Source organism: Diceros bicornis, chromosome 7, assembly GCF_020826845.1.
Source record: "Diceros bicornis minor isolate mBicDic1 chromosome 7, mDicBic1.mat.cur, whole genome shotgun sequence".
In the NCBI taxonomy this organism is placed as follows: Eukaryota; Metazoa; Chordata; class Mammalia; order Perissodactyla; family Rhinocerotidae; genus Diceros; species Diceros bicornis.
The window spans coordinates 31305742-31330354 of NC_080746.1; the positions used below are offsets into that span (position 1 = coordinate 31305742).

Below are 24613 nucleotides of genomic sequence, written 5' to 3' on the forward strand. Positions count from 1 at the left end.
TCTGACACATTTTAGATGCTCAATTAATGTTTGTGGAATTCAAGATGTTAACAATTCAGCATTTGTATACTTCTAAAGTTTACAGAAACCCACCTCACAGACTAAGGAGTGTCGCTTTATTAAGAATGCCTTTGGTTACTGAAATAACCTTGCAGGAGCATTCAAGGCAACATTCTACTTATTTCTGACAGAGTAAACATTTCTCTCCCCTTTTGGCTTAGGTTCCATTTCTTAATCTCTTGTTTAAAATGGTCCTAAGGCAGATCTGTACCATTTCATTTAACACTGGCAAGTCACCATTGTCTCCGCACTTGTATAAATGTGCTGATTTAATTGTTTATCATTCCACTGATGCTGAACCACCTGCATGTATCAGAAAAGCAAAGGAAGTCAGGTTTAATATTTCAGCTGTTATTTTCAGCTTTTAGAACTTATACAAATTCATGGTTTGTATTGTGATGTATAAGAAAGGGAGCAGTGAAGAAAGACTGAAAACTGAAAAATAGTTATAGATAATGGAGGTCCATTAGGTGTCAAATAAAACGTGAATTTTATAGGATCCCTAAAAAGTTTCCTATTATCAGTATGTATAATAATTTTTAATGATGTTGTGCAGAGACAAACATCATTTATGAATATCTATTGAACATCCATTCTTCTGGCTAGCCCAGCCTGATCAAAAGAGGCATTTTTTTTTTTTTGATACCAAAGAGTGAGATTCTGAGATGACCCTGAATGTGAATATACAAAACACAGAGTTTTATAAACTTAAAATAAAACACAAACACACTGGGTGAAGAACTTATGTAATGAAGTAGGTATAATTAACATTTAAAATTAAATTTTCTGCTTTGCTTCTACTCTTTATTTGAGGGGAGCTTGGTGACAGTGAGTTTTTAGTTCTGTTTAAGAAAAGAGTTGAAAATGGGAAGCAAGAGAACAGTAGAAGTTTGGGGAGAAGAGGGAGAGAAAGGAGACAGATAACATTGCCGAGTACTGAAGCCAGGACTTCAGCGCGTAAGGTCTGCTTTTTAAAAATTCACTAGTAATAGATAAGCTCAAACTTGTCTGTGAAAGCTTCTGGACTAAAGATAATATAACAAGTTAATATATCCAACTTTCAGTTTCCCAGGGGGTAATGGAGAAAAGGGTAGCATGGATAATTGAAAGCGGTAGATAACTGTAGTTCTAAAACCCAATTTTGCCAATAATTTCAACCTCATGCTTTCAACCTCAAAGCTGCCCAAAAGTTAAAAAAAAAAAAAAGTTGTTTCAAGTTCAAGTTGCATTTACTTCTGAAGAACATGCTAAAGATATAGCAAATTTGCACATAATTATGGAAAAATTGTATGGATGTTCTACAAGCTGTATAATTACCCTCTGAATCATTGCATGGAGACTACAGTTTAACTGAAACTATACTATGATTCCTTTAAAACACATATCTTTGAACTTAGGGGCAGTGTATATTTATTCAAGTTCATAGCATGAAATTTGACATCTCTAAATTAAGAAATGATTGGTCTTAAGCTCAACTAGACTGGGCACTAATTGAGAGATGATTTACAGTGATTAACAATGTGAGATCTTTTCTTTTACTTATTCCAGGAGAACTTGACTTTCCAGAATGGTAGTGTGTTTAGCATAGAAAAATCCAACGCCTTATAGCAAAGGGGAGGCCTGTTTTCATAGTTTGTGTTGTGATAAAAATATGGATATAGTTGTCAGGGCATTCCAAATTAATAGTTTTGAACTACAATTATGCTTAATAAAATTACATCCTTCCCCAAAGAGTTGCCATTTTTTGATGCCCATGCCAAAATTGACATGCACCCTTCTTTTAAAAAATCAAGGGCAGGCCGGTGGTGTAGTGGTTAAGTTCATGTGCTCTGCTTCCGCGACCCAGGGTTTGCGGGTTTGGATCCCACGTGTGGACCTACACACTGCTTATCAAGCCATGCTGTGGCAGCGTCCCATATACAAAATAAAGGAAGATTGGCACAGATGTTAGCTCAGGGCCAATCTTCCTCACAAAAAAAAAAAAAAGAATCAGTATTTTAATATTGAGTGCAGCAAATATATTGATATTAAATTGATTCCAAATGACCAGGTTTGAAATATATGATTTTTATAGACTCTCAGTGGTTAGATATTGTAACTCTGAGACAGTTACCAACCCATTTCCGAGGCTCTAATACCAATTACGTGATTTCCTTAGATGACATTATTTTTTATAAGATCTAAAACACTTAACTGTTTAATTTGAGAACTATTTATAAATAAATAACTGGTATAAAAAATAAGGATTAAACGAAATAAATATGTTTTATATCAAAATGTTTGAATTGGTTCTAAATTCTCTTAGGTCAGAATACCTTTTATTTTTAAATTAGTCATTTATAGCTGTTTCTTTGTCATGCCTCTGCATGCTGACAAAGAAGATACAAGTTTCACTCTTTCAAAAGTGATTTAGCGGGGCTGGCCTCATGGCATAGTGGTTGGGTTCGGCACGCTCCGCTTCAGTGGCCCAGATTCACGGGTTCAGATACTGGACATGGACCTGCACCTCTCGTTGGCCAGGCTGTGGCGGCAACCCACATACAAAATAGGGGAAGATTGGCACAGATATTAGCTCAGGGCTAATCTTCCTCAAGCGGAAAAAAGGGAAAGATTGGCAACAGGTGTTAGCTCAAGGTGAATCTTCCTCAGCAAAAAAAAAAAAAAAAAAAGGTGATTTAGAGTGTAGGAAATAATTCTAGAGTTTATTAAGATACAGACATATTTTAGAAACAAGTTGTAGTCACCACAGTTTCAATGCTTGCAACCTTCTCTATCTGTCTTTTTGATATCTGGGTAAGAATTTGCAAAAAGCCCTTGGCTGACCCTAGTGATGAATCAGATAAGTCAGTCTTGAGATATCATCCCTCTGCAACCTCCTATCTGTAAATTAAATAATCAGAGGGGACATTAAATCAAAATGGATTATTTTTCTAAATGTTACAGGAGGGTTAGCTTCATTGAGTTTCCTGACCCATGTCAGGAAAAAGCTGTCTTTATCAATATTAAAATCAATTAATCAGTATTAAAATTGTTTACCACAAATTTGATAGAAATAGAGCAAAAGAAAGAATGCTATAGTAGGAAGAGCATAGACTTTGGAGTCAAGTAAACTTGTGATAAAATTCTAACTCAAAACCTAAGAATAGTGGCCTTAGAGATGTCCGTTATAGACTCCTGAGCCTCTTTGTGCTTTTTGTAAAATGGCTCTAATTATAACTTTGCAAAGTTGTGTTAGGATTAATAACAGCAGAGTATCTAACACCTAGTGGGTCTTCAATAAATGCTAGCTACCATTATTACTTGAATTCAACGCTCTGCACAGAACCAAGATATTTCTGTGAACTCCTCTGCTCACTTCCCTGTGAGGCGCTAAGATAATCATCAGTAATCTGGAGAGCCTCCTACAGAGTATCCAAATATTGTCAGATTTAAGTATCTATATAATCAGTTCACTCATTAAAAGTTTACAAAATAATCGCCAAGTACTAAACTTTTCTTTGATACTATTTACCCAGAAACTTTCTGGCACGATTTTGCTTGTTGGATGTTTCCTTTGCAAAGCTTTCTTTTTAAAGACTGTAGCCACTGTTTATGAGCTGTATGATTTGTAAGTATCTAGATTTCCCATTCAGTTTGCCAGAAAGCATTAATAAAAACCATATGGTTGTTTATCATGTTGCATGTGTCTACAAGGGCACAAACATAGAACGTTTGAGGAAAATCCCAGCTGAGGGACAAGGACCCTTTCCTCCTAGTGCCCGTGCAGCCTCTGCTTTTCTTCTAGATGAGGTTGCCCATCTTTGTGGATATCCTAACCTCACTTTGTGGATATCCTAACCTCACTTTCATCATCAAAGTTCTTTCTCCCATCAGGGCATATGATTCAAATGCAAATTGATTGGAAAAATCCAGTTGGCAGTGGAAAACTGTGGGTAACTTCTCGTGTATGGGTGGACAAATTTGCCTTTTCCATAAGAGTAACTCTTGTTAAAGATGAATGGGTTTGCCTTGTGGTTCCTGTGCCCACGTTTTCTGTGAAGCACTGGGGAACCCCTACAGCATCCTTTTGTTCAGTGCCCCAGTGGACTTAAGGAGACAGCACAGCCTTTCTAGAGCATGTGCTCATGCCAAACTGCTGGTACTGGGAGGTCTGGCTCATTAATGTCTTTACTTGCAAAGGACTGTGCTAAGTCCCATGAAATTAAACTGAACACACACAATAATTGCCTTCTGATGTGTAGATCAAGGTGGGTGTGACCTTCCTTTCCTCAGTGATCACCATTTGCAGAATTTCAGCTGTTTGGGTGATTCTGTTCTTATCCTTACCTCATTGATCTGTTTTACTCATTTCAACAATAATGTGGGGCATACCTACTAACAGCTAGGATTTGGACCTGTGCCTCAAACACTCTTCATACATTCAATCTTAATAAATTTCCTGGCAGGAGGATACTGTTATTCCCACTTTATGTAGTAAAAGAAACAAATTCAGAAAGGTTTTGTGACAGCTACAAAGTTGAGAGCCATGACATGAATCTGGGTTTGTTGGCTGCGGAGCCCATGCTGTGGGGAACTCAGTGGTGTTTAAAGCTCAGAGACTCGTGGTCTAGTAAATGAAAGAGAGACTACTAAATGAAAGAGATCTCCTTGATTCTTATTCATCTCCTAACTTGTTTTCTTATTTTTCATTTCATAGATATACTACATACATTCTCCCAGGTCTTGAGCTCCTAGAGTTCAGAGAATTGCCTTATGATGGTGTAAGCTGCTTTCATGCCTAATTCAGTGCCTTGCAGATATTCGTGCACTCATCTGTTCATTTTCTGGCATCTATTTGTCAAATGCTTACTATATGTCCAGTGACTTTAGGCAAGTCACTTAGCTCCTCTGCATCTCAGTTTCCACATCTATCAAATGGGAAGAGTAGTCTCTAAGATGAGGGTTTGTTATGAGAGTTCAATGAGACTTGAGTTTGTGAAAGCATCTCATACAGTACCAGGTACATGGTAGGTACTCAATAAATTTCCATTTACTCACTGCCTAACAATGTTTTTAAACCCTTTTACTGTGATTTAGGTTAATTTCTATAAATACAAGTGGTAAATGTTCCCATTCTTTAGAAATTAAAACTGCAAATAGAATAATGAAATTCATGACTTTAAAATTAAAATATCCCGATATTCCCTATTACAAGTTATAATATAATTCTTTCCAGATTTATTTGCACTTCCAAATTGGGATTGAAATGTGAAAACAGTTTTCACAATTATGTGCTGATTTACAGAAGAGGGAATCTGAAAATCACAGAGAGGTTGTAATGTCCATAAAGAAGTATGACTCCTCCTGGGGAATTTATGAACCTTGAAAAAGGCTGAGAGCCAGCCCCTGGTTGTTTGGTATGAAAATACTACAATTATTCATATATTCCCCTTACCTCCCACCCCACCCAAAGCATCATAAATCTAGTATGGTAACATCAAAGGAAAATTTTTAGCACTTTGCATAACAGATTGTGGCACTGGTCCCCATTCGGCAAAGGACATATTCCTGAGTACTTTGTGATATGTATCGGACAACCAACCTTCTTGATGCCATCCTGTACCCCGCGTGGCACTGCTTGTGGATTTCATGGGTCTTGGTGCCAGTCATCGTCATGCCTCATAGTTCCTCCTTGATAGAGCTGGTTCTAGAACCCTAGTTTCTCAGTTCTAACCTAACACCATGAGTAGTTTGACTCATTCAAATAGTAGTTACTGATTACCTATTACTTGCAAAGAAAATGTGAATTGATTAGTAGGGCTATAAATGGCCTACGCTTTTTCTAATCTTGACTTTAAGTTTATGAGTATCCATTCATAGTCGCAAAACATAGATTTTTTAAAAAATCAGAAACACTTATCTAGGGGGTGCCATAGTGACTTCAGTTGTTTTTTATTTGATTTAATCAGGTGTTTCAAGTATCCTAAAATGGCACATATGCTTGGACTACAAAGAAGTCGTGTTTCTTTCAGCAATACCCTGCTTCTAATTGTTGGCACCAAATGGTCTTAGAAGAGGTGGATTTAAGTGACCTACATTTGGTCCATCAACTAGGAGGAAAGCACTAGGAGAAGAGGGATAAAAAGATGATTAACTCTCTGCTTCCAAGAACCTTACACTTTAGTGGAAGAGAAGCACCTAAAGAAAGAAAATGATAAAGCAAGGTCTCCATAGTAAGCACTATGGTAGAAGGCAGAGGATGTGTGGCGAGTAAATAGCAAAGGGGTCAGAAGAGATGTAGAGTGAATACGCCTTTTGACTTGGGCCCCAGAAGATGAAAACGATGCAGCGGACTGAGATGCTAGACATGATAAAATAGAATGACAAAAGCACGGTGTGAAAAAGGCATGGCCCTACTTCAAGCACTGGCTCGTCTCATGCTGTCACTGTGTGCTAAACGTGCACGAATGTATAGGCTGCTGGTGTGTGCCTGCTAAGTTTATAAAGCATTTTAGCACTGTAAGGGCTTGATTTGGTTGTTATAAAATGCTTACTGGCTATCTCTAAGAACATGTGGGAGTTGAATTGGAGACTCGAGCAGACGCAGGAAGATCAAGAGAAAAAAGGCTGGCGACACACGTAGCAGAATAAAGACTGATGAAAGATCAGCACAGTGAAAGCCAACCAATAAACTTGACACCCAGAGACTGACCCAAGGAAACCATCCTCTGGTTGAAAAAAACAAGCAGTGAATTAAACATGCATGGGGAGGAAAAAATGTGCTTTCCTACATTCAAAGTGAGGACAGCCTTTTGTTTCACAATGCATTTTTGTATTTACAAAAAAAAATTGAAATGATCAATTTAGAAAAGACTTTAAAAATTTTGTCATAAGCTGATCAGCACCTGCCATGCTTGCCAAGCATGTGAAATATAAAATTGGCTCATCTCTCCTATAGAAAGACTCTCTAGGAGTCTAGCATGTGTTTCCTCTGAAGACAAATCACTGCTGTCAATCTATCCAGCTCGTTACATGGAACTTCGAATGGTTTTTATGACGAAGACTACAGGTAGATGAGGGCAAGAAAGAGTTCAAGGAGAAATGAGGACAAAATGAAGATTGTGAATTGACAAAAGTCCCCTCAGTTCAGGTGAAAAAGATGAAACTCATTATATTGCTCAATACCAAAGAAAAAAGGCTCTATGCAGTTGCCTGGTTTATTAGCCAGAACATGGTGTACTTTTCCAGTAGGATCCAGTAGATGGATGTGTGTGCATAGGAGCACATGCTTGGGTATATGTAATTGACAACATCTTGAAAATGGCAAGTCAGTACCTATCAACACATCTAGGAAGGCAGGTCCTTTGGACAGCAAGTGGGAAGGCTCCAGCATGGTTCATGGAAGCTGCTGTTTGCACTTTCTTCAAATCTCAGACTGGGCTCATAAGTGCAAGAGGCGTGAAAAAGCCTGGATTCAAAATTTGGCTCTACCACTGATTGTGGACAAGTTTTTTTCTTAACCTCTTAAAGGCTCGATTTCCTCAATTGTAAAAGTAAGCGTAGTAATTGTATGTAATTCATAGCATTTATGAGGATTTCATGCAATCATATATGTGAAGAACATTTCACATTACCTGGTACTTAGGAATATAAATGGCCAGGATCAAAAAGACCAGGCTGGCTCTCCTTCCTCCCACACCTAAGCCTTTATATTAGAAACTGAACAAGGGTGTGCATTCACCAATATACCGTTGCTTTACACATCCTCCCGCAGTGCTCAGATCCCAGAACTCTCATCACAGCCCAGGAACCTCTGACTGGGTTGCACTTTGAGACTGGGGCTACAGAAGGAAGGGTGGTCCCCACTGCACTATGCAGTGCCTCACATTGGATTGACGTGTCCAGAAGAAGCCTTTGAGCGCACCAGAGCCTTCTCAGCCTTTCCAGCAGATTATCAGTGCACAGCACCCAAAATTTAACTGGTGTCAAAGATCCATGAAAAGGCAAGACTCAAATTCAAAAGGACAGCAAAAGAGGAATTATAACATTATGTACACCTGGGTGAAATAAGGCACATTAGATGAAATTAATGGGCCTTTGAATTAAATTGGGAACATCTTTGCTGCCCTGTAACGTTCTGCTATGGAGACTGAAGCAGGAATGGAAAGGGCAGCCGCTTTCCCTGGGTTTGTATTGCTTGGCCTTCCTCTCTCCCAGAAGGCTCACACCAGAGCCTCCCTTTCTGACCCGAGGCACCGGAAGCCTTAATTGCAGCTCAGCCCCCTGTCTGGCTCCTTGCTCTGCTGCACGGCCTAATCAGTCTTCTTTGACCGGAAACTCAATATCCCTGCAGAAAGTCTGCAATCGCGCTTTGAAGTTATTTGCATCCAGTCAGAAGAACCTTTTAGTTCTAGTTCTAAATTGAGTGCCTCAGTGGTTTCAATCCCCTGATAAACAGGGCAGCTGGATTCTACCGCAGTCACACGGGGCCACAGTTCTTAGCCACATCAGTGAATTGATGCATAAAACTGACAGCATTGTAAATCTCTTCATGGCGGGTAGGAAACGGAAGTAACCAGCGCTAGTCAGTAAAACAGTTTTACGATGTGAAGAGTTTTGTTTCAAGGCAAGTAAGGCATACATGCCGGTTTGTTGAGGGCACTTTGAGGTTTAGCTAAATTCCTGTAGGGAAGGCATGCTGTAATTTGGCTTGGGTATATCCTGGAGATAAGGATGTAGCCATTTACCACCCCAATTCTACTCCTTCAACTATTGGGTACCTGTCAGCCCCTTCCCCCACCATCCCATTCTGCTTCATGTGGCAGAGGCTATGGAGCAAAAGGGAGAAGGGCTTCAATTCCATTTTTCTCACTTACTATTCACTTTGGGTAACTCATACCCACCTCAAAAGGATGGGGAACAACTAAATGTAGTCATATGTGTAAGGTGCCTAGTAGAGGGCTGAACTCAAGTAGCCACTCAGTACTGTTACTTCCTGCCTATCCCTCTCTGCCTTCCCACACATCACAACCCCTTTCTACTGATGGCCCCTCTTTACTTGCTGGTGTTGGACAAAATATATTCCCATTATCACAAGCAGCAGCTTTGGACTTCTGCATCAGCCCTGTCCACAAGCCCAGTAATGCACAGGCCAGCATCAGTATTTATCTCAAGGTGACACTTGTAATGGATGATTGCTGCACTTCTTAATCCATTGATGTAATCCTTTCTGCTTTGCTTGCAGTTATTTTCAGGGCTTTAGCAGCAATAAAATGGTTCCTTTCCCAAGACAGATTTCATTCAATTTAAATCTGGATTGATTATGGCTAAACTTATGACATGCCTTTACAGAGGAAGAAAAAACACAGCAATAAATTATTCACAGTAATTATTGAGCATTTTTTCAGCCCCCACAGTGTCCTGGGCTCTGCATATAACAAGGAAAAATCCCTGCCCTTGAGAATCGAAGCAGAGTTGTACATAAGAAAAGGCACTCAGGACAGGGCATCAGTCCAATTGCCATTTAATTCCTTATGCAAGGGGTCATCTGTCTATACGGCTGTCTTTCAGCTGAATTCATGGGGTTAAGTGCACTCTTCACCCACTCCTGCCTTCTTTTCTTTCAGTTTCCCTCAGATGCATTCTACTGACAGCATCCTTAGCCTTTGACCTCTATCCCAAAAAAGCACTCTTTACTGCTCCTCAGGCAGTTTTGGTTTAAGGCTAAGACACTTATTGGAGCTAGAGTCCAGGGTACACCTGGTGATATCTTCCTAACATTTGTAGGATTCCTTTTGTGGTGGCCTGGCTGGTGCCACGGGAGGTGCACAAGGAAGTGGTGGTATAACCTGTGCAGACAAAGCACTTTCTTTTACCTGCATTCTTGTTAGAAGATAAGGTAGTCTTGTACGTGCTCACCAGTCAGAGGGTTCGGATGCCAAATGGTTGGGTGATTAGACGGATTTTGAGAACGCTAATTAAAATGTAATTTATGTAATACAATAATACACATTTAATTCCAGTAAGTACTTATGACTTAAATTTGAAAACGTAGGGTAATGCTCTTAATTCATAGAAGTCCCAATAACCATAACTGCCTTGACAATCGTTTACACAGAGTAATGGCCAAAAGAGAGAAGAGAGTAGAAAGGCCTGAAACTTTTTTCCATATAATTTTTGACCATTTGAAGGGAAAAAATGGAGGAAAAATCAAAATGAATCAAGATGAATAACAATAAGCAATATTAATTGAGTGCCACACGCTAAATTCAGTCCTTCAAATATTGCTGTGAAATCGGTAAAGTTATACTATTTACATTTTATAGATGAGGAAGCCAAGTTGGGAGCAGTTAAACAACTTTCCAACTAAAAGGAGGCAGAGCCACGATGTGAAGGCAACTGTAGCTTTACTGCAGAGACCAGGCACTTAACCACTATGCTCTACTGCCATCTAGGACCCAATACACAAATATGCATCATATTCATAACGCCATTTCCTTTGACATTTTGATTGACCTTGGAGTTAAATGAAGCTAAAACCTTTTTCTTCCTCACATTTACTTGTAAAATTTCTTTTTTTTTTATAATTTTGTTTATTTATTTTTCCCCCCAAAGCCCCAGTAGATAGTTGTATGTCATAGTTGCACATCCTTCTAGTTGCTGTATGTGGGCCGTGGGCTAGGCGTGGCCAGAGAAGCGGTGCGTGGGTGCACGCCCAGGATCCGAACCCCGGTCGCCAGCAGCGGAGCGCGCTCACTTAACCGCTAAGCCATGGGGCCGCCCTATTTGTAAAATTTCATTGCCAGTTAAATATACTAGACTGATTGTCCCTAATCTGTCTCCAATACAATTCAAATTAGATTTAAGTACTGGCTTACAATCAGGACTTATTTAGAATCATGAAACAATTTGTTTTATTTTGTTTTGTTCTTTTTCTTTTTAATTTTTTTGGGTTTTTTTGCTGAGGAAGATTCACGCTGAGCTAACATCCATTACCAATCTTCCTCTTTTCTTGCTTGAGGAAGATGAGCCCTGAGCTAACATCTCTGCCAGTCTTCCTCTATGTTGCATATGGGATACCTCCACAGCATGGCTGACAAGTGGAATAGGTCTACACCCCGGATCTGAAACCCCCTAACCCGAACCCGGGCTGCCGAAACAGAACGGTGGGAATTTTAACCACTCGGCCACAGGGATGGCCCCTGTTTTGTTTTGTTTTTTAAGATAAAGGCAGTTATTTTAAATTACTGAACATTTCCTTTTCTTTCATCAAGACATTTTTTTTTGCAAGATGCAAGGAAATTTGAGCCAAGGTATAGATTAAGCCAAGTTTTTGAGCGTTTTTTGGTTTTTTCTTTGTTATTGATTTTCTTTCTTGAAGGACAGATAGGATCAAAAGAGAAATTGAATTTTCTACCTTTGGTGTTTGAGATAGTGACTGAGATCCCAAGAACAGACTCAATCCCTAGTTAAGATTGTCCTCAGGGAATCTTCCCACTGTGTTCCCAAAATCACATGCTGAGTATGTTTGTTTACAGTCGTGCGCTTGGTTACGCAGCGTGTGTGTTTCTTACAGTTGACCTGGACAGGCTCAATGATGATGTCAAGCGGTACAGTTGCACTCCCCGGAATTACTCGGTCAACTTAAGAGAGGAGCTGAAGCTAACCAATGTCGTCTTCTTTCCACGTTGCCTCCTCGTGCAGCGCTGTGGAGGCAATTGTGGCTGTGGAACTGTCAACTGGAAGTCCTGTACGTGTAATTCAGGGAAAACCGTGAAAAAGTATCACGAGGTATGTCATGCTCTAATTTCTCGCAGTGCTGCATTTAGCCCTTTTCAGCTGCATCAGTCATGTAATCTCTAGGGTGCTGGAATTCAGGGTCACTGCATGCAGTTGTTCAGATTGTTCACTGCACAAGGGCACTCAGCCAGGGCAGGGGATGATTGGGAGCTGAACTCATACTCGTACTAAACTTATCAAGCCAAGTGCCCTGGGGAGGGGCTAAGTCCATCCTGAAGAAGGGATTCCTTTTTCTGATTCTCACAACAAACCATGTGGGTTGACAACATCCTTGTTAGAATATGTAATCGATCAAATGTATGGTGCAGTAATGTCAGAGTTTACTTGGCTTCCTTATAGAAATATGATGATATTCATTTACAGGACATGACTCCCAAATCTAAGTTGCTTTAAGAAAATGCTAGGAGCCAAACTTTAATTCATTCAAGTCATTAAAAAATTAAGCAAAGATAGCAAAATATAAATTGTCATAAAATATACATTGTCAGAAACCTTTTAATTCTCTAAATGTGAAAGTATTTTTCTTCTAGAAATACTAATTTTTCCTAAATACTATTGAGTGCTACCTGGAGAATCAGCTGAGAAATTATGCAAAAAAAAAAGCAAAAGAAAATATAAAGATATAAGAGGAACAAAAATTTAAGGAGAACAGTAACCTTTAATAATAATAGCAACAAACACTCATGAGCATTTACAGTGTGCCAGGCACTATGGTAAGTAATCATCAGCTCACTTAGCAGTTTCTCAGCAATGTTGTGAGGGTGCTGTTTTTAATCTCTTATACATGAGTGAACTGAGGCCTGAGGGGATCAGTAAGTTGACCATTGTGACATGGTCAATAAGGTCAATAAATTGCAGAGCCAGGACCTAAACTCTAATCAACTGGTTCCAGAGTCTATGTTCTTATCACTAGTAACACTGTGCTCTCTCCTTTCAAATATAAAGCACTTTATTGAGCATTAAAGAAAGAGTAGACTTGGGGGCCGGCCCCGAGGCATAGTGGTTTAAGTTCAGCACACTCCACTTTGGTGGCCCAGGTTCGCGGGTTCGGATCCGGGGCATGGACCTACACTACTCATCAGCCATGCTGTGGCAGTGACCCACATACAAAATAGAGGAAGATTGGCACAGATGTTAGCTCAGGGCAAATCTTCCTCAGCAAAAAAAAAAAAAAATGAGTAGACTTAAGGGGAGTTAGAGCTGCTCCTGACATTGACAGCAGCTCTGTTACTTCTTGATTTGGGGAGCAAATGCAAGTCACTGAAGTTTAGAGAGTCAGTTTTCACACATGTGAAATGGGACTAAGAAATTATGTCACATAATCCCTTCAGGGTGGTACTGAGGATCAAATAAAAGAGTGCATATGAAATGCATTTTGTTAAGATGTGAAATGTACAGAAATATGTTTAAAAATATAAACTAAGGGGCCAGCCCCGTGGCATAGGGGTTGGGTGCATGCGCTCCGCTGCTGGTGGCCCTGGGTTCAGATCCCGGGTGCGCACTGATGCACCGCTTGTCCAGCCATGCTGTGGTGGCGTCCCACATAAATTGGAGGAAGATGGGCATGGATGTTAGCTCAGGGCCAGTCTTCCTCGGTGAAAAGAGGAGGATTGGCATGGATGTTACCTCAGGGCTGATCTTCCTCACAAAAAAAAAAAAATATATATATATATATAAACTAAAATATGAAGCAAACATTATTGTTAGGAATTATTGTTTGAGTTGCTTTTCTTCACTGTCCACCATAACAAAGCAATAGATAGTGCTCCCTAAATAAAATCTCCAGCTTTTTAAAGCTATTTTATTATCCTGAAAACAATAAAACAATAATAAGTTAGGAAGCAACTTCTGAGCTAAATGAAAATGAATACGTCATAACTGGTATTTTCAACTTGAGAAAGGTAGGAAATCGTAAGCACAATAGCCATGCTTACCTTCGACAGGGGAAACACATTATTTGAGACTTACATAGAACGTATTTTCTTAGTCACCAGAATTTCTTACTCCACCCCACAGTTTTCAAAGGAAAAAAAAATGTTCTCATATCCAGAGAATGCTATCGTCTGTGTTCATTGTGTTTCATTTTTGTATGACCCGATGAACTCTAGATTGGGTGTTGTCCTTTGCATCTAAGAACCTGAATTTTGTAACATTTAGTCATACCCTGAGGATAAATGCAGACTGTGATAATCAGGTTGGAGTTAAAGTAATCTAGGAAGTGACGAGATCTCTACCTCATCATAACTGTGAGGAAAAACATTCACGTTCAGCCTTTGATGTGTTTGTAGAGTGCTTTATTTTCATCTTGATTCTCTGCTCAGATAGATGTTACAGCTTGATTTTTTAAATTCCGTATTGTGGAAACAGCAGAGTTAAACATACACCCAAAAGAACCCTTGCCTCACAGACAGTTAACTCTGAAGAACTCTGAAGAGTCCTTTTCTTAGTTCCTTTCTTGTCTCTGTACACAATAGCTGTTCCCTGTAAATTTCTGTTTACAGTTAATATCTGGAAGGGAAGCCCTTGATCTCTTTGTTCAGTCACACGAGTGGGTCTAAAATGTTGGCGTCTTTTTGAAACTGCTCTCTGAAGCATCTCTTTGAAACATGTGTCATAGTATTTTTACTTCTAGGAGTCTGCAGAGCTCTATACAAAATCCCTCTGCCAAGTGCTGGACAAAGGGACGAAATGGCAGCAATCACTCAGTCAGTAACTGCAAACCTGGAACAAACACGCCTGGCATGTTTCCCCTAGACTCCTAAAACACCCTTGAAATCTGTCCCAGTCATCACTCTGTGGAGTGCCCTGTGGAAAAGAGCAGAAGGCTGTTCCATTTCCAGAAATGGGGGGTTCTTGGGCTAGGCTCATTAGGGAAAAATCCTCGTCCTTTATTCTGTTAATTCTCTGTGTTCTTACCTCAGAGAAATGAGAAACGAGTTTCCCCAGCTCCTGGTTGTAACTGAGGAGATGTGAAATGAGTTTCTATGAGCGATGAACATCTTTAAGAGGGTGACTAGAACTTGTCACATAAGCAGTCTCTGTGACACTCCACAAATATTTCAATGCACAACGTTTAAGGAATAAATTCCGAGAAATTATAAAGCTTCTAATGAAGCTAATATCATTGCTCTTTTCGCAGATCATGTTACTTCTCCTGTAGGGGTTTAAGCATTCTTCACTGCAATACAATGTTACCAACTTTATTATTTCCTTTTCTCAAAAGTTTTGTAGGTATCCTGTTAAAAGTCTTTTTCCTTTTTCTTAACCATTCTATGCCTCTTTGAATGTATAGGATATAAAAGATACTTTGGGTAGTGATTTTTAAAAAGGGAAGGTTCCAGAAAACATATTGTGTAGATAATAGAGGATGCTATTATTTCAGTTCTCGTCTTTCCTTGATAATGCATAATGAAGAAATAGGATATTTCCTAGAAATATGGTGACCTTTTAAATTAATGCTTACTATTTTTCATCATTTGGTCCCCAGGCTATGTCCATTCAGTCAACAGTCAAAAACTTAGGAAGCAGCAGAGAGATAAAGATAGAAGTTAATTTTCTCTGTCCTTCCTCATGATTTTTTCATATGCTGACATAACCACCTGCGCTTTCTAGCAGAACTTTCTGCAGTGATGGGAATGTTCTATATCTGCACTGTTCAATATGGTGGTCACTAGCAACATATGGTTATGGGCACATATTGCAAATGAGAAACTGAATTTTTAATTTTTATTTAATTGTAACTAATTTAAATGTAAATAGCTACACATGGCTAGTGGCTGCCGTATTGAACAGCGCAATCCTAGATCCATCTCTGCTTCTGCCACATTTACAACATCTAGAATTATTCCTGTCGTTGGACAAAATGCAAAAATGACTTTAGAGGAGTCTTCTTATTTTAATGTAGAATTTTATATTAAAAATTTGCTTTCTATTACAGTTTAAGAGTTAGAAGATATTTATATATGAAACAAAAGATTAGAGGTAATAAGATGTTGAGCTTCAGAATTGAGATGAAAGAATAGTATTTTTAGGTTTTACATATTTTATAAGCATCTGTCATTAAGACAAATTTAGCTAAAATTGCAAATTGAGACTAAGGAGACAAAAAAAATATTTTTTCAAGGAGTTTCTACTCTATGGCAAGGGCAGTGAGATTTGGGGTTATGATTATAGTAACTAACCATAACAAAAGTCAAGAAAATCTCTTGTCCTGTGTTTTCCTATGAGAAACAGGACAATAGAGCGAAAAACGTGCACAACTAGAAAAGAGAAGATGTGGATTCTGGTTCCAGCTCTGCCACAGGGGAGGCAACCTAGGGCCAGCCACTTAAAACCTCCCAGGGCCTCACGTTTTCTCAGTTAATCCCCACACTAGCCTACAATTTCGAGTTACCAGACAGAGCTGAAACTACATGATATCCATTAACTGTTACACTCTATCCTACACCAAAAATCTTATCTTACTCAAATTGTGTAAGGAATATAAACAAATTGGTGGTTGAAGTGCTAGGTAAACGCAAAAGAATACAGATATGATCTGGAGCAGTTAATGTTTATAGACTGCTTATAAAAATGTTGATTCACTCATCGAAAATAACACCTGTGCTATACTACCTCACGGAGATACTGGGTGAATGAAAGCATCTGAAGATTGTAAAGCACAAGACAGATGTGGGTGGAATTTTTTGAGAGCATGGACTGGCTTTCTCAGTCCTGGCTTCCTTACAGCCGTGATAACTCACTTACCAAGTGAATGGACTCTCCGTGTAAGTCCTGCAAAATGCTCACACCCTTTCCCTTCTAGACCTTGCTTCACGTCTGGCCTTCCTGCCGAAGTTCAGCAAACCTGAACAGGTAGATGAGACCTGTCTGTGTCATGCAATCAATGGGCATACTCAATGCCAATGCCATGCTCTGAAATTTGGTGCCCAGCTAGGCTTCCATTACGTTTTCTGCAATGCGTAGGCCGAACATGTAGTCATTATTCCCCTAAGGTGCTGTCAAAATCATTTAACTGTTTAGTTCTGTAAAGATAGGACTGCAGCTAAATGCACCCCGTAGTAACCCCAGAGTGCTCACAGAAAACTTCTCTTAGAAATTAATGTCTACAGATGTGAATATTACATTTTCAAAATTCATGAGAGTTTTATAGACCCTAACTATAACCCCAGGCTTTGGTCACCTTCAAATTTAACTTGTTGGTGAAACATTACTGAACTCTTTGTCCTTTGTGTCTTTCTCATTGAGTGCTGTATCTTATGACTTGGTGTCAGTCCTTCCATTACAGTGCTCAGCCTCGGCCGTGAATATTGCCTGCAAGTTGAGCAGCTACCCAGGTAGAAAATAATATGTTATCTCTTCTCAAAATATTTTTACTTGTAGTCACTTAGGTTTCAGAAAAATTGACTAGCAGCCCTTAAAAATCTTAACTCTATGCACATTTTTCGTAGAAGCTATAAGCATGAATGAAGTCAAAATGGAAGCAAAAATATGGAAGCTTTTTTTTTCTTAAAATAAGAAACAGTATGTGTACTGAATATTGCCCACTTTAGAAGTTGGATAGAATCTTAAATAAACTCTTCATGATTCAGGTTTATATAATGCATTTGTCCTGAAATATGTACTTGTATTCCTATGTCAGCTATTAATTTGAAACTGTTACAAGGCCTTAACAACCTTTTTTTATTTTCCCAATAAACAAGAACCCAACTCAGCAGATAGCTTTTCTGCCTAGTATTGTTTTATTAGTGTAATAGCTGTATGGCAATGATTCATTCAGTGGTTTATTGGCAACAAGGTAGTTAAATATCTTTTGTGCTATGGTGATTTGCAAACTGAGCATCTTTGACTTTGTGTAATGCTATATAAGATACCGACTGGCTCAGTCATTCTCCATTTAATAAAAGTCAACTTCGCCTGGCTTCATGTGGTTTTCCAGGTGGTGGAGAGGCATCAAGATTTCCATTTCCACCCATAGGTGATAAGAAATGGCTGGCTACTCCTCAGTGGATTTTTATTTCAGTGTGTTTGCAGCTGTGAATCGTAGCTCAGAAAATAGGAAAGCATTTTGTGATGGTACCTACTAGCACGTGTCCTTCAGCAGCTGTAATTAATTCAACAGTTCCTTCCCTTTAAAGGTGACCAGATAACCCATAACCAGCCAGTTTGCTTTCTCAGATAAAGGCTTTTCATTTTTCTTTTAACTTCCCATGCTCTCTCAAATCAGCTTTGCTTTCTTCCTGCTTTCAATGCTGTGTACCTGAACCTAAGACTATTACATGGTCTGAAGCCTTTGAACATCAGTGCTGTGATCAGCCAGAAAAGCAGTCCAATTTCCACTTTATTCAAACGGTGCTTTCCTGTCTTGTCTGGGAAAGTGTCTGCCAATTCATTTTTCTCTTCTTATCAGCAAAACACATATATACTGTCCTCATGTTGCTTAATATAAAACACAGGGAAAATCCCTGAACAATCAGAAGACCGGTTAGAAAAACTGCCCAGGCTCTGCTCTTATCCTAAAGCACACACTTTTGTTTGCCATCAAATGAGAAACCAAATCGACAGAGCACTGATTTTATAGATGCCAGTCATTGCAACTTATTAGGCTTTCATAATAGTCTTCTTTAAACAGAGAATATTTATCATATGCTCATCTTCTTAGGAACCATTTCCCTCCCCTGCATCTGCCAAACCCCAAATCTGGTTTACATGGAGATAGTCTTGGACAATTATGTCTAATTTATACTGGAGAAATTCTTGGCGAAGCTGTAGGACTTCAACCTCTAACCCCTTCCAAGACACTCTGCCCAAATAGGGCACAATAGGCTTTTCATGTCTGTCATGGGCAGGGCTATTTAATATCCAAAAAGGTAATACATTCTTCAACATTGCTTTTTTTACTTATATCTTAATGGAAAAGCAACAACCTTTATTTTCTGTAGTTACCCAGCAGGAGACAACATAGGAGCGGGGAAAGGCAAAGGTCATTGTAACTCTGCTCTCAGTACTTTAAATTTTTTTAAAAAATTGTGAGGGATTAAAAATGGTCCAGGTGCCAGCCCAGTGGCGCAAGTGGTTAAGTCCGCGCTCCGCTGCGGCAGCCCGGGGTTCGCCGGTTCGGATCCCGGGCGCGCCCCAACACACTGCTTGGCAAGCCATGCTGTGGCGGCGTGCCATATAAAGTGGAGGAGGATGGGCACGGATGTTAGCCCAGGGCCAGTCTTCCGCAGCAAAAAAAGAGGAGGATTGGCAGATGTTAGCACAGGGCTGATCTCCTCACACACACACACACACACAAAAAAAAAAGTGGTCCAAAGCATGGGCCACTTTACTTTGGCCTCTGCTTTATTTGCTGGCTTATTTTGTCCCCTGTGTTTGTTGGAGGTGGGATAGAGGAGAGCATGGAGGAGGTAAAAAGGAGAGAACATGCACATATGCCCCCGTACTTCCACATTGGCAGCATCACCCACCACGTTCACCCAGGTGCATTTCTTTAGCAGCCACTGTGTTCTCAATATACTGCTGAGCTGTACAGACAAAAGTTTCAATTTCATAGAAAAGGGCATAAGCTAGTCCTTGTGGAGTCAAATGCTGGTTCCACCAATTACTAGCTCTGTGACTTTGGACCAGTAGCATGATCTCTTTCTTTCTTTATCTATGAACAGAATTAGAAAAGTACCTAATAGTACCTGTAGTGTTGCAATGAAGTCATCCAAGTAAGTTAATCTTTGCCAAGTCTCTTACAACAGTGTGTGGCATCTAGTAAATACTCAAAAATGTTAGTGATTATTTTTGCTCTCCTTGCCCTCAAAGTGCTTCTAATCTAATTAATAGAGAGAATGCATAATAAATCATGTGAGAGTATGTGATACATATTGTAAATGCAATAGACTTGCAAGAGGAAAAGATAACAATGTCAATTATCTATCAAAAGTGACATTTGGACAGCTTTACCAATGTCAAATATTTTTGAGACTTTGCGCCTTCCTCATGAATTCTCTTAGGGTGTTCTTTTTCCCCCCAATTTTGTACTCATAAATACCCCTTTGAAGCTCTGCTACAAATGGGACTTTGTGTTCCATTCTGTGTTAGCAGAGTCCAGGCTCCCTGGCTTGACTGAGCGTTGAACAAATGCAGTGATTCATTCTCCTGCTGGCTGGAACTCCCATGGAACAGCATGGCTAGATACTAAAGTAAAGTGGGTATGCAGACCATGATGCCTAACTACTGAGGACTCCGGGCCTCTTTTTCCTAGTAGATGGTTTTGGTTTGTTTATGACTTGAAACAGGTAATGTGAGGACAAGAAAATGGCTGAGAATATAACTTACTTAAAGTAAAGAATTGTGGGGATGCCAGGAAAAGTTATGCAGATGTGAAAGCAAGATTTCACTGCATCTAACCTTCATCTGGGACCAAAGTATACCAAGCAAAGTGTATCAGGTCTCCACTCCAGTTCACACGTGGGGCCCGACACACTTTTGAGACACGAAAGGAAATCACAGGCACATGGGAGAGGCATTGGGTCAGAGTGTGCTAGGAGCACAAAGGACAAAGCCTTGCTTCTGGGTCCAAGTTGCCAAAAGACCCTGGACAAAGCACTTAGCCTCCTTTAGAGTCCAATTCTCTAATCTATAAAATGGGAATAAAGATACTTTCTCTACTGTGTGACAAGGTTTGTCGGAGGGCAAAAGAAATAGTGCGTCTCTGCAAAGTCTTTGAAAACTGTAAAATGCTACATAATTGTATGGTGGTGCCATGGTGGAGTTTACAGTCTAAAAGGAAAATAGAACAAAATCAAAAGTAAAGGCTAATAGGAACCTAAGAACAAAAAGAAGAGAAGCAATTAAACTGACTACATAGTGTATGTTCAAACAAGAATATAATTTTCCAAGTATTTGTGTGTGTGATGACTGATGGTTGACTTCAGTGAAGGCCACAGCAGGAAGGAAGAGTTAGCTTCTATTTAAACTTACTAATTTAAAAAATTATGTTTAAACTTATTAATTTTAAAAAATTAAGGATATACTTTATTAATTTAAGAAATGCTGTATTGATGCATAGGTATTCATCTACAAAGATTTTAGTGGAGCCTGATCTGTTTTGAATTGTAAAAGGTATTATATATTAGCAAATGTGTGTGAACATAAACACCTTTTCATATATTTATGGCCACTAGTGACCTGCATCAGGGCAAAATGTTTTACATCAATCAAACATTTAGTCATAGCGGCATATTATGTTCATGACTTTGTTCATTGTCCACTCCACAGAGATAATAATATGCTCAGTATTGTTATCCCTAACACATCCTTTGGTCAGAAGAATCTTTATGACAGTATTTGGGACAGCACCTGGCACAAAACAGGTCCTTAGAAAGCTGTCAATAAATACCTGCTAGGACACCGGAGATCATCTTGGTACTGTAGGTAGTCGATGCAGGAGGCATTACTCTGGGATCAGGAGACCCCTCTACTTCAAGGAGTTCATGAAGGCTTGTAAAAATATTTACATGTGTACATTCTAATAGCAAGCCCATAGCTTTCGTTGGATTCTCAAAGGGTTAAGAACCAGTTGTCTTAAAGATAATAAGTGGTATCTAGTTGAGGTAAACTCCAGGGGCTTTCTAACAGGAAATATGCTTCTTGTCCTAGGTATTAAAGTTTGAGCCTGGCCATTTCAAGAGGAGGGGCAGAGCGAAGCACATGGCTCTCGTTGACATCCAGTTGGATCACCATGAGCGGTGTGATTGTATCTGCAGCTCAAGACCACCTCGATAAAAGAGTGTGCACGTACAGTACTTACATTAAGCATGAAAGAGCCTTTAGTTTAAGCAGGGTGTGGCAAGAGACCCTTCTCCCACCAGCAACCGAACTTACTGCTAGCCTGCAAAGCAATGAATACAAGTGGTTGCTGAGTTTCAACCTAGCTTTGTTAGTGCCATGGAAAGTAGAAAGGTGTATCATCAACCTCTATATCCTAGAATATAGGATTGCATTTAATAATAGTGTCTGAGGATATATATATATACACACAAATATATATATGTATCTCCATGTCTATGTGTAAATAGATGAAAATGGTTTATTCAGTATGTATAACCAGGTACACCAGAGCTTACATATGGTTGAGTTATTTAGACCCTTAAAATCTTTTGACAAAATAGGGGACATATACATGAAACATTCCTTTGGAAGATTTGGAAGATTAATTTGTTTATTTTAAAATTTTGAATCACAAAACAATTTTGGATCTTGCTCTTTTCAAGAAAGCGCCTTGTGTATTAAAAACCAATAGATGAGCTTTTCTTATGCATACATCTAAATTATAAAAAAGGAAAAATATGGTTTCTGGGAAAAAGGCACAAACCTAACCATTTTTCCCATGAGATGCACCACATACTTACCTATGTAGACAATAATTACCTGTGTCCAGAAGCATGCCATAGTAATATAGGTGCTTTAGAAATTGTCATTAAGTCTTCTTTTTATGCATCTTGCTGAGGCATGCAAATTCATTTAACATCTGTCTCAAAAAAAGTTTCTCAGAAGGCTTATTATTATAATCCTATGAGAGACAATTTATAAGTTGTAGCAGAATTGTGAATTGTTAATTTCCAAAAACCCCTCTACAGTAGTAACTCTTTTGGAGAACGGCATGGGTAGTCTATATAAGCCTTTCAAAACAGTGTTCATTGAAAGATTGAGGCAGTTGAAAGTCAAAAAAATGAGTGTTGACATATTAACATAACTGGAAATTGGATGGAATATTTGACAGGATCCATATTTAACGGTGGATTCAGACTCTCCAAACAATGCCAATTAATTTTATGTATCTTGTTTTTGTGTTCCTGTCTCTTCAATATACAGACATGGATTTACAATGACATTTTATATTTGGCAAGCTCTCAAGGATTATTGATAGCCTAAAAGCTTTTGTGTATTAAAACAAACCAATTTTATTGACGTAAATCCCTAATCATGTACTCACTCACCATTCTGAATTCCTGGTTCTGAACTAAGTGAAATCAGACCAGATCTCTGGTTCTTTCCAAATCTACGGAGCTTGTTCGAAGAAGCGACACTACAAATTGTGGGAGCTCAAGTTCGCCCTGCTCTACTACTAGAAACCTGTTTTTGCATTGATGGTTGTTATTGGTATTTAAAGTAATTTTTCCTCCCTGGCTCCTTAATGTCTGTTTTAAAGGAGAGTGACTCCAGGCGTAGGAAGTGATTCATCATTCTCCAAAGCAAGACTCTTAAGAGAGCAACACTGAAATCAAGATAGCCCAGGGGCTGCTCAGAGAAAGCTACATTTTCCTTCCTGCCGTGAGAGAAAAAAGGAGAGCGGATTTCTTCCATGAGTCAGGGCCCTACTGACTACAACCAATTTGAGTGAGGGATATGTGACAGGGGCTTGTTAAGTCCCAGTGTCAGATGAGTGGCCTAAATATACTTGGATTTCTAAGCATGGTGTTCTCAGGACCAAGTTCTCAACTACCCTTAGAAGCTCATTTCTTCTCAGCTCCTTGAGAGGAAAGGCCAGTGCTTATTGAAGTACCTTCAAAACTTCCCCAAAAGCATCCAGTGTTTTTATCTCAGGGGTGAGTGGTAAAATTAAGTACTCTATTGTCCAAAGTCTGTGTCCCCAGAGCACAGTCAGAAATAGCTGAGGCAGACACTCTAATAACAGGAACCACTCCTCCCCTTCATGACCGCTTGTGCAAGTTTCCCACGAAAACATCAGTTTCTTGTACCAAAATCAAAATGTGTGTTACAGCACTCCAGTTTGTTCAGCTCACCTTGGAGCTGTAAGTGTGAAAAATTAGAGTGTTCTACTCCATTTTCAATAAACCTTCCAGGCTGCAATAACCAGGATGGTTTTCAGTTAAAGCCCTATCTGTACTTTTTATTTATTAGCTGAAATGTAAGCAGGCATATTCACTCACTTTTCTTTCTTCTTTCCTGAGTGTTTTATTAAAACTTCTCCCTTGGTTATCTGTTATCTATTGCACTTTCAACACGTAGTCAATAAATCTGTTTCATTGCCATCAAAGGAATAAAAAGCTCGCCATACAAATTACATTTCAAAACAAACCATAATAAATCTGCATTTTGGCATGGCTCCCTTACCTGGAATAATGCCTTTCATTCAATATGTTCTTATAGGGCAGAACACTTTCATAAGGAGAATTTTTTATGTTTTTTGTCATATCGGTAACAACCAGCTTTTTCCTCTCGTATCATCATCTATAGCAAATGTAATATGCCTCTTATCTTCGTGAAAAATAAATATTGCTTTGAAACAAAACTGTTTCATTATTTAGGACTCAATGGCAGTTTTAAAAGGTGTACAGTGTTACAAACTTACTTTCACAAATGCACACAGTTGTTTGGAGTGAAAAGATTGGGTGAGGGCTTGGATTTAGGATGTTGCAAGAGCACTAACCTTGTTCTTTGACCGCAGGCTTTTACTCTGTTCCTGTCCTGAAGCCGAGCAGCAACAAGGCGGACCTGGGTTCTGTTGTTTTGTTGTTGCTATTGTCGCTTCTTTGTTCGACTGTTTGTTTCCCCACAGGCCTTTTAATGAAATATACTCTCCTCTGACATTCCTTGCTTTTGGGGTTCACAGCCTCTGTCTTCCTTAGGGCCTGAAATAAATATCATCACAGACTCCTTTCCCGTTTGTCTGCCCTTGCCCTTTTTCCCATCTAGACCGACACCCCAACTTGGTGAGTCAGTCTTGTCAGCTCAGGGAGACTAGTTTTGGGGCTGCCCT

General features: G+C 39.3%; 1 protein-coding gene across 2 annotated transcripts in view; it reads left to right on the plus strand.

The window, feature by feature from the left end:
• PDGFD (platelet derived growth factor D) overlaps nucleotides 1-24135 on the plus strand; it is a 216451-nt gene extending 192316 nt beyond the window's left edge. For both annotated transcript variants that reach the window (XM_058545325.1, XM_058545324.1), the window contains exons 6-7: nucleotides 11615-11829; nucleotides 21490-24135. In XM_058545325.1, the coding sequence (XP_058401308.1) occupies nucleotides 11615-11829; nucleotides 21490-21615 (341 nt within the window). In that variant the 3' untranslated portion in view covers nucleotides 21616-24135. The remainder of the gene's footprint in view (nucleotides 1-11614; nucleotides 11830-21489) is intronic.
• Nucleotides 24136-24613: the final 478 nt, after the last annotated feature.